The following is an 18,714-nucleotide window of genomic DNA, read 5'->3' on the forward strand; positions in this document are numbered from 1 at the left end:
GTCTATTCTATTTATTCTTACTTACAGACTAAAATATTTTGAGTTTACTGCAAGAAGGAAAATATCTACACCACTGATTTAAAAATTCAAATGAAAATATAATTAAAATATTTATTTTCAATTAGTTTGTGGATTTTTGTAGCATAAACTTTTGGACTCTATCTATTATGAATTCTTATACACTTCATGATAGTTTTATAATTTGAATACTGTATATTGTGAAGGCAATTTCAAAATCTAAGAGGAAAGCAGTCCCTATGCTAGGATCAGCACAAATTTCAAACATTTACTCATGTCAATTCCGATTAAAACTAAACTTTAATTCCTGTTACGAAATAAAATCCATTAGCTATTACAAACAGGTTTCTAAACATGTAGCACTTTGTACAGCATATACTTATTTATGTATCTTCCTAAATGTGTAGCATTTTGAACACTGCACAACCGTACTATATATATCTATGTATAGATGAATATGTATATAATTATAATGCTACTAATAAAGCATCTACAGTATTTAGAGTGGATAACTCCGGAATTACAGACATTCTTTTAATGATGAATTTAGGATAACCTCGTCACAAAAAACTTCCATAATCACTGCTTTATGACTCATAGAAAAGACCTATTATCAACATAATGAACTTGCAACATTCAATGCACCACACATCTCTATTTTGAGTTGAGAGAGATTTATAGTGTGGTAGTCAGATTGTTGAGCTCGCCACTAGATGATCCCAGGTTCGATTATCGAATGAGAATGTTATGGGCCTATTTTGGTTAAGTCCATTGGAGTTACATTGACTTAAGTTGCGAATTATTTCAATACGTCTTGCCAAATATTCATAGTACTACAAGTTTTGAAAGCACAGGTGGATTGACACTCATAAATTGCAGTGAGTTTGTATGAATATTCCTTTCAGTACCTAGACAACTACTATGACTGGAGGCTGTCATAATAGAAAACTCATTATTGCTTTGGAAAGTATTCAATTATCATCTTGTTTGGAACTGCTGCCTTCTTTTGGTTAAGAATTATACATATTTGTGTAAAGAAAGTCACAAGAGCACCCTTATTTTCACTGAGATCAATATACAGTACTTTAAATGACCCTCATGCCAGGAGAGACAGAGATTTACATATCTGCGGCAGCTACTATTGTAAAGAGTAGGTGTCACATAGAAGATGCAAGGAAATTGAACCTGACACCAAGAGCTCTCGTACACCTGTGCGCTTAGTTTGTGAGCGCCTTGCTTCAGTATCTCATAACATTCAGGGTTGCTGCAGCAGCATACAATGCACTTACTTCCTTGAATATTAATGAATGGCTTGCAATGCACTTCTCATGTCTCAAATTCTTGTGTTGGGCACTAGTAACGGATGCTCGGACTTAGGCAAGCCTCGATCTTTACGTATTTCCTTCCTCTGTCACAGAATAAGGGAGACAAGAATATGCTACGGTCTCAAAAAAGTTTTGACGAAGGAAAAACTTATCTTTGGGGAGGTGCCTTAGTATTTTAATGAGGGGTAGGCTCACTTTAGTTGTGGTTCTCTTAACCTTTGGCTGGATAAACCATGAGGTTATTTGATCTACATAAGTAGCCTCAAGCACTGGAACAGCTGGCAGTGGTTAGGAAGTCTAACAACACAAATACCCACTTATCCAAGATTTTAACTTCAGTAGGACAGGCGACAGTCCATAATAGACCCGATATCAAATAACCTCATGGTTTACCACGCCAAAAGTTAAGAGAGCCGCAATCAAAGTGAACCTACCCCTCATTAAAATACTTCCTTGGGGTTCACACCACATTTAAACCCCCAAAATTAAGAAGAGAATAAGACTACCTGTGGTTGTAAAAGTTTGAATTTGTGAAGGATTAAGACTTGCCTCAATCGTGCAACTGAAGGATGGAAGCTATTGAAATGACTAAGTAACATAGGAAACATAGAGTAAGGAGTTTTGAAAAGGGAAAAGTACAGAATGATAATGGTGAGATAAGGTAACAAAAGTACAGTAGACTACATAAGAAAAAAAAAGGAGGATGTTGAATAAGAATAGAAGAAAACTGTTGAAGCTCTTGAAACATTTGCTTTGTGAATGAAACAAAAAGGAATTTTAAGGGGGTTGAAATAGGGAAATATGAGGAAGTGGTAGATAGGTTAGTCTAGGTAGAAGGATGAAGTACCGATTAAGGATGATGTGGTCACGTGGAAAAAACATAAGACGAAAGGTTGGCAAAGAAAACCTATATAATGCGGAAGTGTTAGGCGCAAGGAGAGAATGAGAGGGAACAAGTTCACTGCCCTTATCATCAAACAGTATGAAGTGCTATAGATAAACTATTTGTTGTGATTTAGGAAGTTTTCTGCACTGGGGTTCATCTATAATTCAGGAGCTAAAATATAATTGTAGTAGTTGTTGTGTGCTTTTTCATAGAAATCCTCACATGTAAACAACAACAAATAAAAGTATATCAATTATCATAGAAAGGCCCACATATATATGCACACAGTCCATTTAATCATTTACAATTTTCTGTAAATGTCAGATGAACTGAACTATATTTGTCTGTCTCTTCTTCTGTACTTTAAATCCCAAAGTTATATCAGTCAGATATATTCACGATTAACCCAACTATGCAATGAAAAGGTAGGAATAAAAAAAGACATATACATAAGAAAATCATGCTGATCCTAAGAGAGATGCATCTTTAAAATACCAGAAACGGACTCATCAGAATGTGTTGACATAACTTTAATATGTGGTCCTGTTGAGAAATAGGTATTATTGTATGTTACATAATCAGAGTGACATTTTACTTGTGAAACAGATGTATCTATCATAATGAAATACCTCGTGCTTTTGATGGATGTGAACGAAATTACTACCATAATAATCATAAACACTGATTACCCAAAACATTGTGCAAGACTGTGCTGTGGTAGAAATCTGAAAATTCAGTTTTTCTTAAGCCAATTATGGTACCTGTTTTGCAAGAAATACAATTAACTGATTTATCAAAGGTAGTCCTACAACTGTTCTACGTATGCTTAATCTCCTACTCTAGAAGCATCAAACTAGATTTGTTCAGATACAAAAAAAAAAAAAAAAAAACTACAAAATCTTCCCTATTTAACTCAAATTCTTAATCATCTTTAAATCTAGAGAAACAGAATGAAGGCTGGCAAAAAATATCGGAAGAAATACTCATACATGACTGATTGAATTTACATAATGGGACCAAACTACCACCTTCTTGTACCTTGCAGACTCCTAACTGAAATGTGTGTTGGCTTACTAATATAAGGGTTGTGGTGTTGGAAATATGTAACGTGGTGGTAAGTGGCGAAAAAATGGTTGTTGGACTCCCTTATGTAGAATGAACGACTTTGCGGTGGCTACTGACAGAACCGACACAAGCAATATTGCGCTATAAAATGTAAAGTAGCCTTTACGGGTATTTGAATAGAATGTATAGCGTAAAATAACCCAAATGAATGTGGTATTTACTATTCATACAGTCATATTTTTGGGACGTTCAAAGAATGTTAATATATTTTGTGAAGTTCTTCATAAAATCTAAAGTCAATTAAAATTGTAATCTGCCCACAAAAATGAATACAGATCCCAAAAATCTCAAAGATGAGCGGTGAACCTATTTTGAAATTGGAAAGATTGCTGGCTTAATAAAGCGATAGTAATACCTTTCTATACATTTTACAGTTTAAAGAAATTGTTTGCAATTTATATACTGACCTAAGAGTGTTTTCATAAAACGCATTTTTATTATTGTTGTTTTCATGACAGATTCTCCCTCCGAGGGGTAAGACGCTTTTCAATATTTTGACAATATAAAGAAGTTGAGAAATTTACTTTCATATGCAGTGTATGATTGTTACACTAAGACATGTAAAGTGTTTAAATGATCCAAATAAATGCTATGGGGCTATGTAATATGTAAAGTATGTCAATCTGGTGATTGAAAAAATAACCTAGGGGTCCATATAGATTAAGGATTTCCCTGGGATATACACCATGTATTAAGTTGATGGACCTATCACTAATTACAAAGTACTGTAGCTCTAACCCACTCATTACTAACAGCATCATCCTTGATTTAACCATCCAAAATAAGTGTCTCTCCTATTCAAAGTAAGACATTGTCATTTTACTTATCAGCTGTTCTAAGGTTCTAACCTCATTTATTTCTTCTAAAGAATTTTTTCAAACAATCAAAATTACCTACATTGTCTTCCTTAAGCACTCTGTTATTATTAGATACTTTAGACATTGCTCTTGAATTTTCTTATTTAAGCTAAGGTATACCTGGAAATTTTATAAATACATTAATGTCTATTACCTTAATGAAACTCTCCTCAAAGTACCAGTACGCTATACTCAATCTCTTACATAGAATTAGAAAGACTTGTAATACCATTAGAGGTACTAAGAAGGTGTGGCTTGGTCCCCTAATTATAGATTATCCATAACAGCTTGAGACGCATAATCACTCATACTTTTATGCCCTAACTGCGTACATCATACTGTATGTACGTACAGAAATTCATATTACGCTTACAGTTTTTACATATGATGTATACTGTATTCGTAAATATAATATATGGTACATATACAACTCCAAACATGTGCACTAAGTATATATACTTGAAGTCCAAATTCCTTTTGTCACTTGAGCATTTAATGAAGAGCTAACAATCTCTTTATTGAAATTCACATAAGCTACCCTCATCTTGTATACTGTACTCGTACTGTACGCTACTGTTACAGTATTTACTGCTTTTTTGCAGTGAAAAAAAAAGCCTCTTTCTATGAGATTTACCTTCATTATGCCTTTCTTACCAAACATCAGTTTAATGTACATCAGTATTTAAGAACAATCTATGCAAGTAATATTAGTCCTGCTTTAGAAGCCAACACACATGCACTAGACTTTCACAATTTATGATTTAAAGGATCTATAGCCTCCTGTGCTTTAAAAATGAAAACTGCCGATACCTTACACTTAGTTAAATTTTCCTTCTAAGGATAGTGACTGTTTTACAGCTTACAACCACCACTGGTATTTAAAATAATCCTAAGGAGATTGCCAATAAATTATCTATTTCCTTTAATAGTCTTTATACAAATCTATAAAATGAAGAAACTAATGATTTCTATTTTCATCCATTACTTGAAAGATTCTTGTTAAAATACTAAGAATATCTGTCCTGCCAGTTATTACTAGGAAATATAAAAAGAGAATAAAGATTCCCCAGGACAATTCAGAGTGCAGCATCAAGGCACCTGTGAGGAGTGTCGTTTTGTAGGTGGATTAGGTCAAGAGGCTACTTGGTCTACTCAGTGAGCGATAACCCAAGAAGCACTACTCCACCGCTACCTTTTAGGCTCCCGAGAAGGAGCACGCAGCTGGCCGTCAGGCACGCCGCCCTGGGCTTGATGCCAGCTGCATCTCCTTCCCTAGCCTTGGTAAGATATCTTTGACTCAAGTTGAAACTCAAGAATCATAACTTGCAAATGCAATGCTCATGAATGCAATTTTTATTTCATATAGGGACATAGAAACAACTGATTGGAAATCATGAAGATATTCTTACCAAAGCCCAGAGAGCCAAGCTAAAATGTACCTACTAAAGCTATCTATGAAAAGGCTAGGAATTCTTTATTACCTCTGGGTTGAGACTTGCAAATGGGAAATTTGTAAATGCTTCTGCCGATTTCCATAATGCAGGAAACACGGAACATAACTGAAAATAAAGACCCAACAGATGATAAGCGTGGTACACCGGCTTCCATGGAAAGCATGTGTGGGTATGGGAGAAAACAAATAACATACCACCCACCAGCACTACTATACCACCATTAACATCCTCCATACTCACAAAAGGGACCTTACCTTTGCTTAAGAAGTTTATGACACTTGTTAACACAGTGGACTGAGCATAAACACAGCTCTCGTGAGGCAAGGAACTCACAGTGTGACAGAGCTACGAAGGAAAATGCCAAGTAATGATAAGCTGTCACAAAGTATAAGATAAAAAATAAAGAGATGAACATGCATAGTATAGATCGAGGCATAACAGAGATATGGATGTTAATAAAGGCTTCCCTTCCCTCCCACTTGCTTGATTAAGATTTACCTTTCCGAGGGTGCGTATCTATACCTTTCCCTGGCTTATCAATAACGTGATCACAATGGGTTACTTGATGGAAATCACTAACGACACAGTTAATCATCAACATGAACTTACAATTTAACCATAAATTTCATACTTGGCGGAGACCGAGTAAGTATGGTGCAGCATAACACAGTCTACAATTGAGCTATAATACATAATGTGCAAAACCTAACTCCAGTTGGCCTGGAGCTTAATGGCACAATTTCCAATGAAATACACCAATGAAAAAGAGAAAAAATAAAAATGGGACGGGCACCTCACAATACAAATGTGCAAACCTGCCTCAATCACAGCAGCAGGATGGATGAAGTTTGCAAAGCCGAGCTGTCAGCTATGGATCACACTCCGCCATATCAAAGGCTCAAAAAGTATAAAAATAAAAAAAAATTAAAAATCACAAAAAATAAATCCACAAAAAGAAAAATCTACCAAAATATAATGCAGCAGAGTCTGCTGCGTAGCCATGATCTGACTAAAGATGGGAAAAAAAACAACACTACACATTGAAGTGTGAAACGGAGCTGTCAGCCGGATCCTCACATATACGACGAACTTACCATAGAGTTCTTGTTGCTCTGGCATAAGAAACAAGAAGTGGTGTCGTACAAGTGAGAATAGGAATGGCCAATGCCCGAGGCGTCTCCATCCTGGGTTGGTGAGGGAGGAAGGTAATTGGTGAGCTTTTGTGAGGCTTTGTGAGCCAAGGATTATTTCTGTGCTTACAATGGCGCACACAGTGCTTTTCTACCCTTTTTTTTTTTTGAAAAAAAAAAAAAAAAATCCTACCTTCTGTGATACACTATGCATCACCTCCTACCATCATACATTGAAGAATTAGGGCTTGCCGCACGCGGGCCTGTTTTCGGTGGACAATGGCTACCATTGTTTCGGGGTGTCATGAAAAAGGGCAGAGGGGAACTGTGAACATCCCATCACTAGAAATTAGCTCGTGTGTAGGAATCCACAGAAACACATGCCTTTCCTTTCTCGCCACGAGACGGCGGCGGCCAGCGTCCACTAAAAATTGGCCCATGTGCGGGGTTGCCCTTAAGCAACTGACATGCCATTTTGTCTATATCTTTAACAGCAACTCTATAATTTTGGAGTGATCCATTTTAGATGAACTACTGTACAATACTAAAAGCAAATATAAAGCAAGTCTTTATCATATGTACATCTTTTGTTGAGAAAAGTTAAGACTTAAATTGAGGAAGGATGTTATTTCAATGCCTAAGCAAAGGTTTGAAAAATATGACATCTTGAAAACCGAACAGAGTTTTGTGAAGAAGTTTCCAAGGTGAAGGAACAGTAACAATGCTCTTTGTTTTGCTAAATGGCTTCATTACTGAACTATTTCTTAAATTTCACTATAGAGAACTTACATTAAATCTAATTTTATTCTACCATTAATTAACCTAAAAAGCCTCGACAATGTTCATCTAGATCTAGCTGTTTCGCCATGCATAATATCAAAAGCAGCGAGGAGAGATTTAAACAAATAACAGCATTCTCTTAAACTCTCAACTGGTCTTTGCTATGAAGGTATGCTCCTTACTGGCATGATGTACTGCTTTCATGGCACCAACTACAGTACATTCAAGCCATTTGCTTTCAGGAATGCTAGTTTCAAATAAAATACAGTGTAAGAAGGCACAGTGAAGTTGCCTTCTGTTAACAAACGTTATCAGATGAACGTGGATCTATTTAAGTAAAAGAAGTTACGGATGGTGAGATGTCCGAGTTGTTTACGCAGCTTGGAAATATTTTTCTTGTCGATACAAAATATATGCAGACTTTACGCAAGAAGCTTCTTATTTCTAAAATGTGAGTTTGTCGCTATTAGTAAAATTAATTGTGATTGCAGTGACGAAGATTACGTTAATGGAAAATTTCATAAGCCAGATACAGAAATTAGAAATGTGCCAAAGAAAGTCTATTAAATTTCTAATATGAACAAGCATTCCCAAGATTCTAAAACTTCACAACAATAACAATGACTCTGCAGAACTAATTTTCATATTCCTATTCCATAGACTATTTCTAAGGCTGAGGAAGACATAACGTTTATAACTGTTCTGTAATTCCCCGATAAAAAGTGAAGGTAATGTCAACTTTTGATAATTCACTGTCTTTTTTTTGCCTTGGGAGAATATAGAGGAACAATATTTGGTGTCTGTTTGAGCTTTAAAAGTCCCAAGTTCCAAGGATAAATAATCGTGAAGAGCAATTCTGTATAATGAAGTTGAAACCCTCATGAAGTCTCATTTTAAAGCACAACTTTTGGGATTAATTTCATCTAGAATCAGACTCAATAGCATAGACTGAATATTCGTATTTCTAGGATTTGCTTGGGGAATCTTTTTGAAGCGAGAATTATTTCTGACATGTACAAAAAAAATATTGAAAATAAATAAATTACATTCGTAAATCAGTTAAAAAACTGATTGACTATCACATATGCTGTGGGCAAGACTACTGTACTATAATTGTACAGCTATATTATGAAACATACATTCAATATTTTGGTAAAAACAAATGAAATTCTAAAGATTAAATCAACATAAACAAACGATTACATATTGTCACCCAAATAAAGCAATGACTGACACAGTTTTCAGTTATACTTTCACTTAACAAAATATGACAGTAATATTTCTAAAAAAAAAAAATCCTGCTCACCCCTCAATTACGTAGATAAAAACTCTCTTTTTGTAAAAAAAAAACCTAATCCTTTTATATCTTTGAAGTTTTCCTCTTGATAGTTAGGGAACACAGTGTACTTCATTAGAAATTCAAAGATATCTACCACTTCAAAAAACTGTAAGGCGCGATTCTAAAAATTTCACATGGAAATGTTGAAGTAATGAAATTATTAACGATGATACTTTACCACCCTCAATATATTACCATTAGGTCCTGGTGATAACTTTAGTACACAAATTGAAGAATTGGGCAAAAGATGTCACAAGATGAGAACATTCCCTATCACTGTAGAGGCAATAACGGTGAGAAAAAAAAAAACCTGAGGTGAAGGAGTGAATAATGATAAAACAACTTCACACCTGTGACTAGATTGTGGAGTGATCTTCCTCGGACACACTACGCTATCTTATTTCTCATATTCTTGTTATATTGAAGTTTTTATAGTTTAAATATGAAAGATTTATTTTACTGTTTTTGTTCTTAAACTTCTCTTGTAGTTTATTTCCTTTCTTCACGGGGTTATTTTTCCTGTTGGAGCCCTTGGGCTTAAAGAATCCTGCTTTTCCAACTAGGGTTGTACCTTAGCAAATAAGAAGAATAATAATAAAAATAATAATAATAATAATAATCAGGCAATTGAATAGGTGGAACTCCAGATGTTGAAACTTGCTGCAAACTTTTTATGTTGAACAGACTGACATGTCTCTCGTCATAGTTTCTATTTCAGTGGCTACTTTCCTCTTGGCAAGGGTAGAAGAGAGACTTTAAAATATGGTAAGCAGCTCTTCTAGGAGAAGGACACTCCTAAATCAAACCACTGTTCTCTAGTCTAGGGTAGTACCATAGCCTCTGTACCATGGTCTTCCACTGTCTTGGGTTAGAGTTCTCTTGCTTGAGGGTACTCTCGGGCACACTATTCTATCTTATTTTTATTTCTTCTTGTTTTTTTTTTTTAAATGGTGTATTGGGCAGGCGGTTTATCAAGAGGTTGTCTTTTCCTTATCTCATTCTTTTTCTTTTAAAAACCATCCTCCCTTCAGTTGAAGTAGCTATCCTGGAGGGTATTTAGCCTTGCATAGTGTAATGGCCCCTCCATGTTGACCGGTTTTTCTTACTTCTTTTCTATAGTCTGTGTGTTTGATCAATCATTTTATTTATATTTCTATACATATTGTTCTTGTTATCATTCTTATTTATATAGTATGATGTATCTTTTTTTATTACCTTTAATTCTTGTGCTCTCTGGAGACATTGAGCAAAATCCAGGACCAGTACGTCCTAGATTTTGTCAATGTCATCTACTGTATTGCAATATTCATGGTCTTCATACAAATATTCAAGACCTTACAGTTGCGTCCAGACAATATAATATTCTTTTGTGTTCGGAAACTTGGGTTTCTAATATGAGGCACTCATCTGTGCTCCTTTTGAATGGTTTTAAGAAGCCAATAATGTTGAAACATGATGCCATCCTTAGGGCCAGGGAAATGGTGGAATATATTAGTACTAAATACCCTGCTTCCTATAAGTCCTGCTATGAATGTGGATGTCATGAGATTCAGGTAATAAAAGTTTGTGGCAGGTATAACAACTTCTACTTGCGTTCGATCTACCGGAATCTAGACATCGATGATTCTATCTTAGATTGTCTTCTTAATATTATGGATAACATACAAGATGATAGAAAGGCCTCTTGTCTTTGTTGGTGATTTCAATGCTCACCATAGGGAGTGGTTAAAATCTGTTTCTCCTACCGATCATCATGGCTTAAGAGCTTTAAACTTAGCCTTTGAATCCGGCTGTGAGCAAATCATAAGTGAAGCTACTCACAGGTCTGGTAACTGCTTGGACCTCGTATACACCGACTCCCCTGGCGTTATAACAAGTAAGGTTGGTCCTCCAGTTGGGACATCTAATCATGCCTTGATTTCATTAGGAGTGAAGACTGAGCAGCCTGTTTCTAATGTCATAATCATGTAAGATTTATATGAAATCTCAAGCAGACTGGAATGGGATTTTGCATGAACCTTTGGGCTTGAATTGGTCACAATCGTATAGTAGTGTTGATCCTGTTGTCCCTTTGATTGAGAATCTAGTCAATATAATTGATAGGCATATACCATCTCGTGTGCTAAGGTACCAAGTGAACGACAAACCATGGTTCAATGATGATTGTAGAACTGCTAATTTGGAGAAGCAGGAGGCCTATCATTTTTGGAAAAGTAACAGATCAGATTTGATCTGGAATAACTATACTCAGCTTAAAGCTTTTGCTCAGAGAGTTTATGCCTCAACTGAAAAGGAATAAAATTTAACCATAAAAGAAACCTTTCTGGTACATCCCAGGAGTATAAGTGGTGGACTACCCTTAAATCTGCACTCTTTGGTATAGATGTAACAGGTCCTCCTGTACTTAAACCAGATGGTTCTGTCACTCACTGTCCAAAGGAAAAGGCAACCCTTATGGCAGATGTGTTTGACAGTAAGCAGAGTAATGAGAAACTCAAACTCCCTCATTCCTGAGGCTAAACTAACTAGTTTAGCTTTTCAATCTCATGAAATTAAAGCTCTCTTGATGGACCTTAATACTTATGGAGGTGTAGACCAAAATGGCATTTTTCCTGTTTTTTATAAAGACTGTAGATTTCTAAGCTCCAAAGTTATTTGTTATTTTGCAAAAGTTAGCAAGAAGAGGAGCTTTTAGCACTTTTTGGAGAATTGGTAATGTTACTCTACTATGTAAATGCATTTGTGGTATCTCAAGTCCAACTGATTACCGCCCAATTTCAATAACTCCCTAATATCTAAAGTTTTTGAATGTGTTTTGGCAAAACGTCTTCATAGGTTTGCTGAAGGTAATCATCTGTTCCCTAGTTTGCAATTTGGTTTTCGTAAAGTCCCTGGAGCATGTGATGCCCTTCTTACAATCTCCATTGCTGTACAGAAATCCCTTGATTGTGGTCAGGAAGTTTGTATGACAGGCCTTGATTTTAGTGCTGCTTTTGACAGAGTTAATCATGAGGCCTTTGTTTTCAAACTCAAACAGTCGGGAGTGGGTGGGTCATTTCTTAGCATTATTATTGAATTTTAAAGCAATAGATTGCAAAGAATTGTTGTTGATGGCACCATAGTGAGTATAGGAATGTGATATCTGATGTTCCTCAGGGTAGTGTTCTTGGCCCATTACTTTTCATACTATATACACATAACATGTGGTTTGGCCTAGAAAACAAACTTGTTGCATGTGCAGATGATGCTACTCTCTTTGCATCAATTCCACTGCCTAAATGTAGATCCAGGGTTGCTGAATCCCTTAATAGAGATCTAGCTAAAAATTATGGGGTATGAAGTTGAATCCTAACAAAACTCATAGTATGATTGTAAGTAGGTCAAGGGCAGTGGCTTCTCAACATCTGGATCTCAGCATTGATAATGTTTCTTTAACTTTACATGACTCTTTTAAAACTTTAGGTGTGATTCTCGATAGCAAAATTACTTTTGAGAAACACATTAGGTCTGTGTCTTCTTCAATTGCACAAAAAATTGGCTTATTGAGAAGTCTTTCATGATTTTTGGTGATCAATCTGTTCTGAAGAAGTGTTTTAATTCTTTCATTCTACCTTGTTTCGTGTATTGTTCTCCTGTCTGGTCTTCAACTCCTGATTCTCATCTTAATTTGTTTGGCAGGAACTTATGGTCTATTAAATTTCTTACTCCTGATCTAGATATTAATCTTTAGCACCGTCGTTCAATTAGTTCATTATGCATGCTGCATAAGATTTTTCATAATTCTGACCATCCTTTACATTCAGATCTTCCCAGACAGTTCCATCCTGTTTGTAATACTAGGCAGGCAGTTAATTCTAATAGCCAGGCCTTCTCTATCATGAGGCTCAATACTACACAGTAATCTAGAAGTTTTATTCCAGCTGTTACCAAGTTGTGGAATGATCTTAATAATCGGGTAGTTGAATCAGTAGAACCTCAAAAGTTCAACTTGCAGCAAATATTTTTATGTTGAACAGGCTGACATAAGTTATTTTATAGTTTATATATGAAATATGTTTTAATGTTATTAATGTTTTTAAAATATTTTATTTTAATTGTTCATTACTTCTTATATTGTTTGTTTATTTCCTTATTTTCTTTCCTCACTGGAATAATTTTTCCTGTTCGTGCCCTTGGGCTTATAGCATCTTGCTTTTCCAACTAGGGTTGTAGCTTAGCTAGTAGTAATAATAATAATAATAATAATAATAATAATAATAATAATAATAATAAACTCCTGATCTTATACATCAACCACAGCATCCTACAAGCTAGGTAGGAGTTCATGCTAATAAATACTTTATCAATTAAGAAAGGAAAAGTTGTTGTCTTGATAATAGAAAAATTACAAAAAGTCAACGGGAGCTTGTTAAAACCTCAACAGACACCAATATCATCAAGCTCTTTGCAAAGCTTAACCAAAGAAATTACAAAAGGTTCAATATTAATGACTAAGTACCAGCTGTTATAATGCTAAAATATCCCAAGAAATAAAAATTTTTCTCTATGCAGTATTTCCAACTAAATCTTAATACAGTACTAATATTTTCCTTATTAAATCAAAATACTATTTTCCACATTTTGCTTAATCTAATTCATCTGAGCAACTCTAAGAGAATTCAAACATCTAATACCTATTCTGGAAAAAAACTTCTTTCTTCACATATAAAAATCATGTTTGCTTTTTCTCTACACAGTGTAACTAAATTCCTCTTCATTGCTGATCAAAATTACGAATTTTACTATGAAAATCTTTTAGAACTACAATTATTTTGCATTGAAGCAAGTGAATAAAAAATCACTCTACTTGAAACTTGCCAGCAATATATATATATATATATATATATATATATATATATATATATATATATATATATATATATATATATATATATATATACTGTATATATATATATATATATATATATATATATATATATATATACCAGTATATGAATATATATCATAACTAAGTGAATAACTAGTAGAAAACTAAAATGCAAGAAAAACAGGTAGCCAACATGCAATGCTGAGAGGAAAAACTTGCAAGTGACTGAAATCAAATACCTTACAGTCAAAATGCCTCAAAGTAGGAAGCTGTGCAAAATGTTTTGTGTAAAAATACGAGATAAATAAGTGCTAATGAAAAAAAGATGGATTATTCATATCAATCTTCTTTGGCGCATACTTAAATGTAAATCAGACTAAGGGACGGTTACTGAAATGTGAAAGTTTTAAAATGAATTGAAAATAACTATGTGAATACGACACAGTGCAAGCTACTTAATAGTTTATGTGGAAACTCCCATAATCTGAAATTGTGTCTTGTAGCACATGTGTAAGAAAAAGTGTCTTATTGTTGATGAAATGAAATGAAGTGAAACTCCAGGAAAATGGTAGACATTTATCAAGATATATTTGTCAAATTAGTCCACTGGATTTTGCAACTCATTCGTCATATGTTAGAACAGATGAAGTGTCATTATAGTTAAGCTGGTTTTAGGTTTTACCGGTATATATTGAATATATTCCTAAAATTTTCATAAATAATTCCAGGAATTTCATGCTGTCTTTTGCCAATTTACTCAATGTATGTATCACAACAAACACTAAAGTCATAAATCAATGTATAGTACTCTACTAAATTTATGTACATGATATATTTCCAATAGGAAATGCAGCTGTATGTGCAGTACACTAAATTACTGTATAATACAAGTGACTTTACAACGTTAATTACCGAAAATACCACACCGTGGTATTTCTTATTGCATGCTCATAAAGATTTACTCTAAATACTTATAGAATACTCTGCTACGCCACCAATCATTTTGTTCTATATGACTGTATCTTTAAACATACATCTCGGCTTTCTGTAAGTTATCAAATTCCATGCAAATAATACTTGATCTATGTACAGAAGGACCTTACGTTGACCAACGGGGCACAAAGACACATGGATGTAAACATCAAATGTATAATAAGGCGCCTGTAGCATGACCAATTCATATGCAAATTAAATCTACGCATAAAATAATACTCTTCGAGTGGCTTGTAATGTTTGAAACTAATCAGATGAAAGTAATGATCCAAGATCATCATAGACCCATTAGACATTCATGCTCCTATGTCAGGTATGTTTGAGATTACCCACCCTTCATTAGAAGTCTATGATATTCAGATAAAAATTTGCAGGTCCAAGAGCCTCGTACATTTTGAAATAATGGGAAGAGATCTTGTTTAAAGAATTGACAAAAGGGTAGTGCAATTTATTTCTTTTGGAAGCTGAAAAGATCATTTCTGTTTCACTCAATCCAAAGGGACCTCTAATCCAGTGACTCTCAACCTCATTTTCCCCATGGACCCCCTTTCATCACATGTCAATGTCATTCACCCATTTTCAAGATAATATTGTCTGCCTCAAAGAGACATGTTTGAGATTACCCACCCTAGATTAAATGTCTATGATATTCAGATAAAAATTTGTAGGTCAAAGAGCCACGTCCATTTTGAAATAATGAGAAGAGATCTTGTTTTAAGAATTGAAAAAAAAGACGATGATGCAACTTATTCGTTTTGGAAACTGCAAGGATAATTTCTGCTTCACTCAATCCAAAGAACCCTTTAACCAAGTGATTATTAACCTCATTTTCCCATGCACCCCCTATGTCAGAATGTCATTCCCCCATTTTCAATATTAGAGTGCATTCCAGGTAATATGCACACAATACAAAAAATACTTTTAATTTTTCCATGTAAGTACATATACATTTACAATCTTACATGGATTATTTTTATGGTGCTCCCAGGGGAGATCAAAGGCAATAAAAAAATCCATATTCTAACAGTTTGAGTTTGCCAATCTATTTTTCCAATCCCACCTCCACCTAAAAGCCTGAAATTCCACTCTGGTTGAGAACCTCTGTTAACCACAAAGACTATACCAACTCAAGTCATATATTTGGTCACAATACTGGAATTTAAGACAACCATCAACAAACTATTGCAAATAATGAAGGGTGAAAGTTCAATAGCAAATAAGGAACAAATATAAGATGAAAATATAACCTGAAATGATTCTATCCTCTTCAAAAGCAAAAAAATATTCCTCAAAACTTTGCAAGTGCATTGTAAGAATAAAGATAATTTTATTCTAAACCCAGCAATAAAATGCAAAATTTATCCTTGGTGTTGTAATTTTTTTGGTCTCGATTTAGGCTCTGGCATAATTGAACAGCAATGCTTTGCATGTTATTCATTCCATTTCATGGAAAGGACAAAATATTGTGAAACAAATAAGCAATTTTTGGACTAATCATAAACAATGGCTTCTCAAGGCAAAATATTTGATAAACTTATTTCTCAATGAAGCATTACGTATTTCTTATTTAGTTCCGCTCTATGAAGATTGGGATAATGGTTAAGGTAATCACAGATCAATCATATAAATAAAGAATGAACAGGAGAACCTTTTACTGTACTAAAAAAATTGACTAAGATTTTAAGTTCTCTCTACATCTATGATAAGATTTTTAATGTTGACCTTCATTTATCTATGAATTTTTCACATTTAAAAAAGTTCTGGAAAAACACTGTAAAGTCTCCTACGACCATGTGAAATCTAAAAAAAAAAAATAAAAAACAGCATTGGTAAAACAAACGAAAGTATTTGAAAATCTCTATCCATTTGTTGGTTTACCTATAATGCAAATATCTAAACATTATAATTTCCCCTTTTAATGCACTTCAGCAGTATTTAGACCACAGCCCACAGTGATGCAAATCTTGCACAGATTTATACACAGCTTTTACTCAACCAGACCCCATGTGCATGAAACGCTTTTTCTTGCCTTTTCTAAATATTTTTTTTTCATCAAAGTCAACCCATATACTGTTCCCTAACAATCAGTTCTGATCTATCAATGATTCAGAAAGTTCCTAACTTTCATACGCGAGAAAGCCAATTAGGATGGGCAATATTCTCGAATAAACAAAATGGATTTTGATTTCAAAACAAATGTACACTATCATGTCTAATAAATAAGATTCTAACTAATAAAAAAAAATATCTTTTTTATTGCTTGGAATGTTTTCTTTTCCCAATGAGTACAGAAAAACCCTGCTTTGAACCTATTGCAAAATCTGTGGCCCAGTTAACATGAAATCATTCGGCTCATTTTCATTGTTCAAAGTAGCCTTGATATGGGTCTATTGCGGCAAAGTGTCCATTTGTAACCCGCTCGCTAAAATTTGTGAATGAATTGTTCAAAATGAGTTACTGTACTAGACATATACGAATCGACATTCACCATTATCCTCAATGAAAAAATTAATAGAATTAGCCGGAGTATGATATCCAGTTTTCGACACAAAAATAATATCCAGTGTTTGAAATAATTTTCCAATAAAAAATCCACCATTGGTCCCCGATTTAACGTAGGCAATTAATAAAAAATGAAGGTGTAATAACTATATTACATACGATCGTATTCAGTTACAGACTAAGGACTGCAACACATTACTTTTATCATTGAAAATCCCAAAGCAAGAAAACTAAAGATTCTATGTTGTCTCAATACACGATCACCAACTTTAAAAGGTTCAACTGGAAAAAGTGGTCCTCCAGTCCTGTATAAAGGAGAACTTAGTCTCGAACTTTGCCTGCAGCGATTGGATGGGGGTTTAGTTGTACGAGAGATTCAAGGAGGTCATTTAAATGATGAATGATGTCTCGTTCAATGGTGCTGTGCAGAAGCTGCGACCTAAGTTAGCCCCTACATCAGCAGTGCAAAAAAAATAGATAAAAAAAAAAAAAGAAAATAAGAAAAAAAAGGAAAAATATCAAGTGTACCTCAGTGAGTTAGGTGATTTAACTTGTGATTTGAAGTGATGGTAGGGTGATAAGAAATCACATAAAAAGAAGAAAGCTGGGAATAATATCTTTAAAACATCATACGGAGGAGAGGGATACTGCCGTCTCCGAATACGTATCATCCAAAAATAAAAATGCTGAGAAAGGAGAGGTGGCGAGAAATAAAGAAAAAGAGCTGTGTTTATCATCCCTCGTGTGTCAGTTATTGAAAAAAACAGAAAATTAATTTTCGGAACAAAATGTTAACAACTGAATAACTTACTGTGGTACTGCAAATTACTTTCCACACATGACAAACATACAAGTACACGCAAATGCCCTCACTGCCATTACGCTCACAAAAAGCACACTCACACACACACACAAAGACACAATCTGTATAATAATAATTGGTATATATGGGCTTTATCATGAAAAATATTATGGGCAGAAAGCCATGCATATTTTTACTGAGAGGGTTCTATTGTGTTGACATTAATATGACCATACAAAATTTATTAATATCAAATGTAAATACTAATTTGAAAATAAAATGAATTGAAATACTATTAACAAAAACACTCAACATACAAATTATATCATTACGCTCTTCAATGACTATTTTTTTCATGAATGAAAGTATACATTTTTATGAATGATTTTCATTTCTCCATGAATGAAAAACACATGTTCCCTTCCAGTGTTTATGCTCAAATAAAAAGTCATGTCATAACTAAGGGATGTAAAAAAAAAGAGAAATACAATAACTCATTCTGAATTTAAAGAACTAAGATGTTAAGTATTAATATACACAAGACTTGTACAATATCTCATTATAGATATATCGAAAGCCATCCCTCAAAGCCTTTTTTAAATCAGAGGCACTCCAACGGTTAAAAATCTTCTGAGC

At 34.2% G+C, this 18,714-nt stretch overlaps 1 protein-coding gene across 1 annotated transcript in view; it reads right to left on the reverse strand.

The window, feature by feature from the left end:
* The window catches only part of LOC137628917 (potassium channel subfamily T member 2-like), a 671,513-nt gene that overhangs the window by 31,563 nt on the left and 621,236 nt on the right, over positions 1 to 18,714 (reverse strand). The window contains 1 exon segment of the mRNA XM_068360201.1: positions 6,760 to 6,849. Coding sequence (XP_068216302.1) covers positions 6,760 to 6,849 — 90 coding nt within the window.

Source organism: Palaemon carinicauda, chromosome 36 (assembly GCF_036898095.1).
Source record: "Palaemon carinicauda isolate YSFRI2023 chromosome 36, ASM3689809v2, whole genome shotgun sequence".
Lineage (NCBI taxonomy): Eukaryota > Metazoa > Arthropoda > Malacostraca > Decapoda > Palaemonidae > Palaemon > Palaemon carinicauda.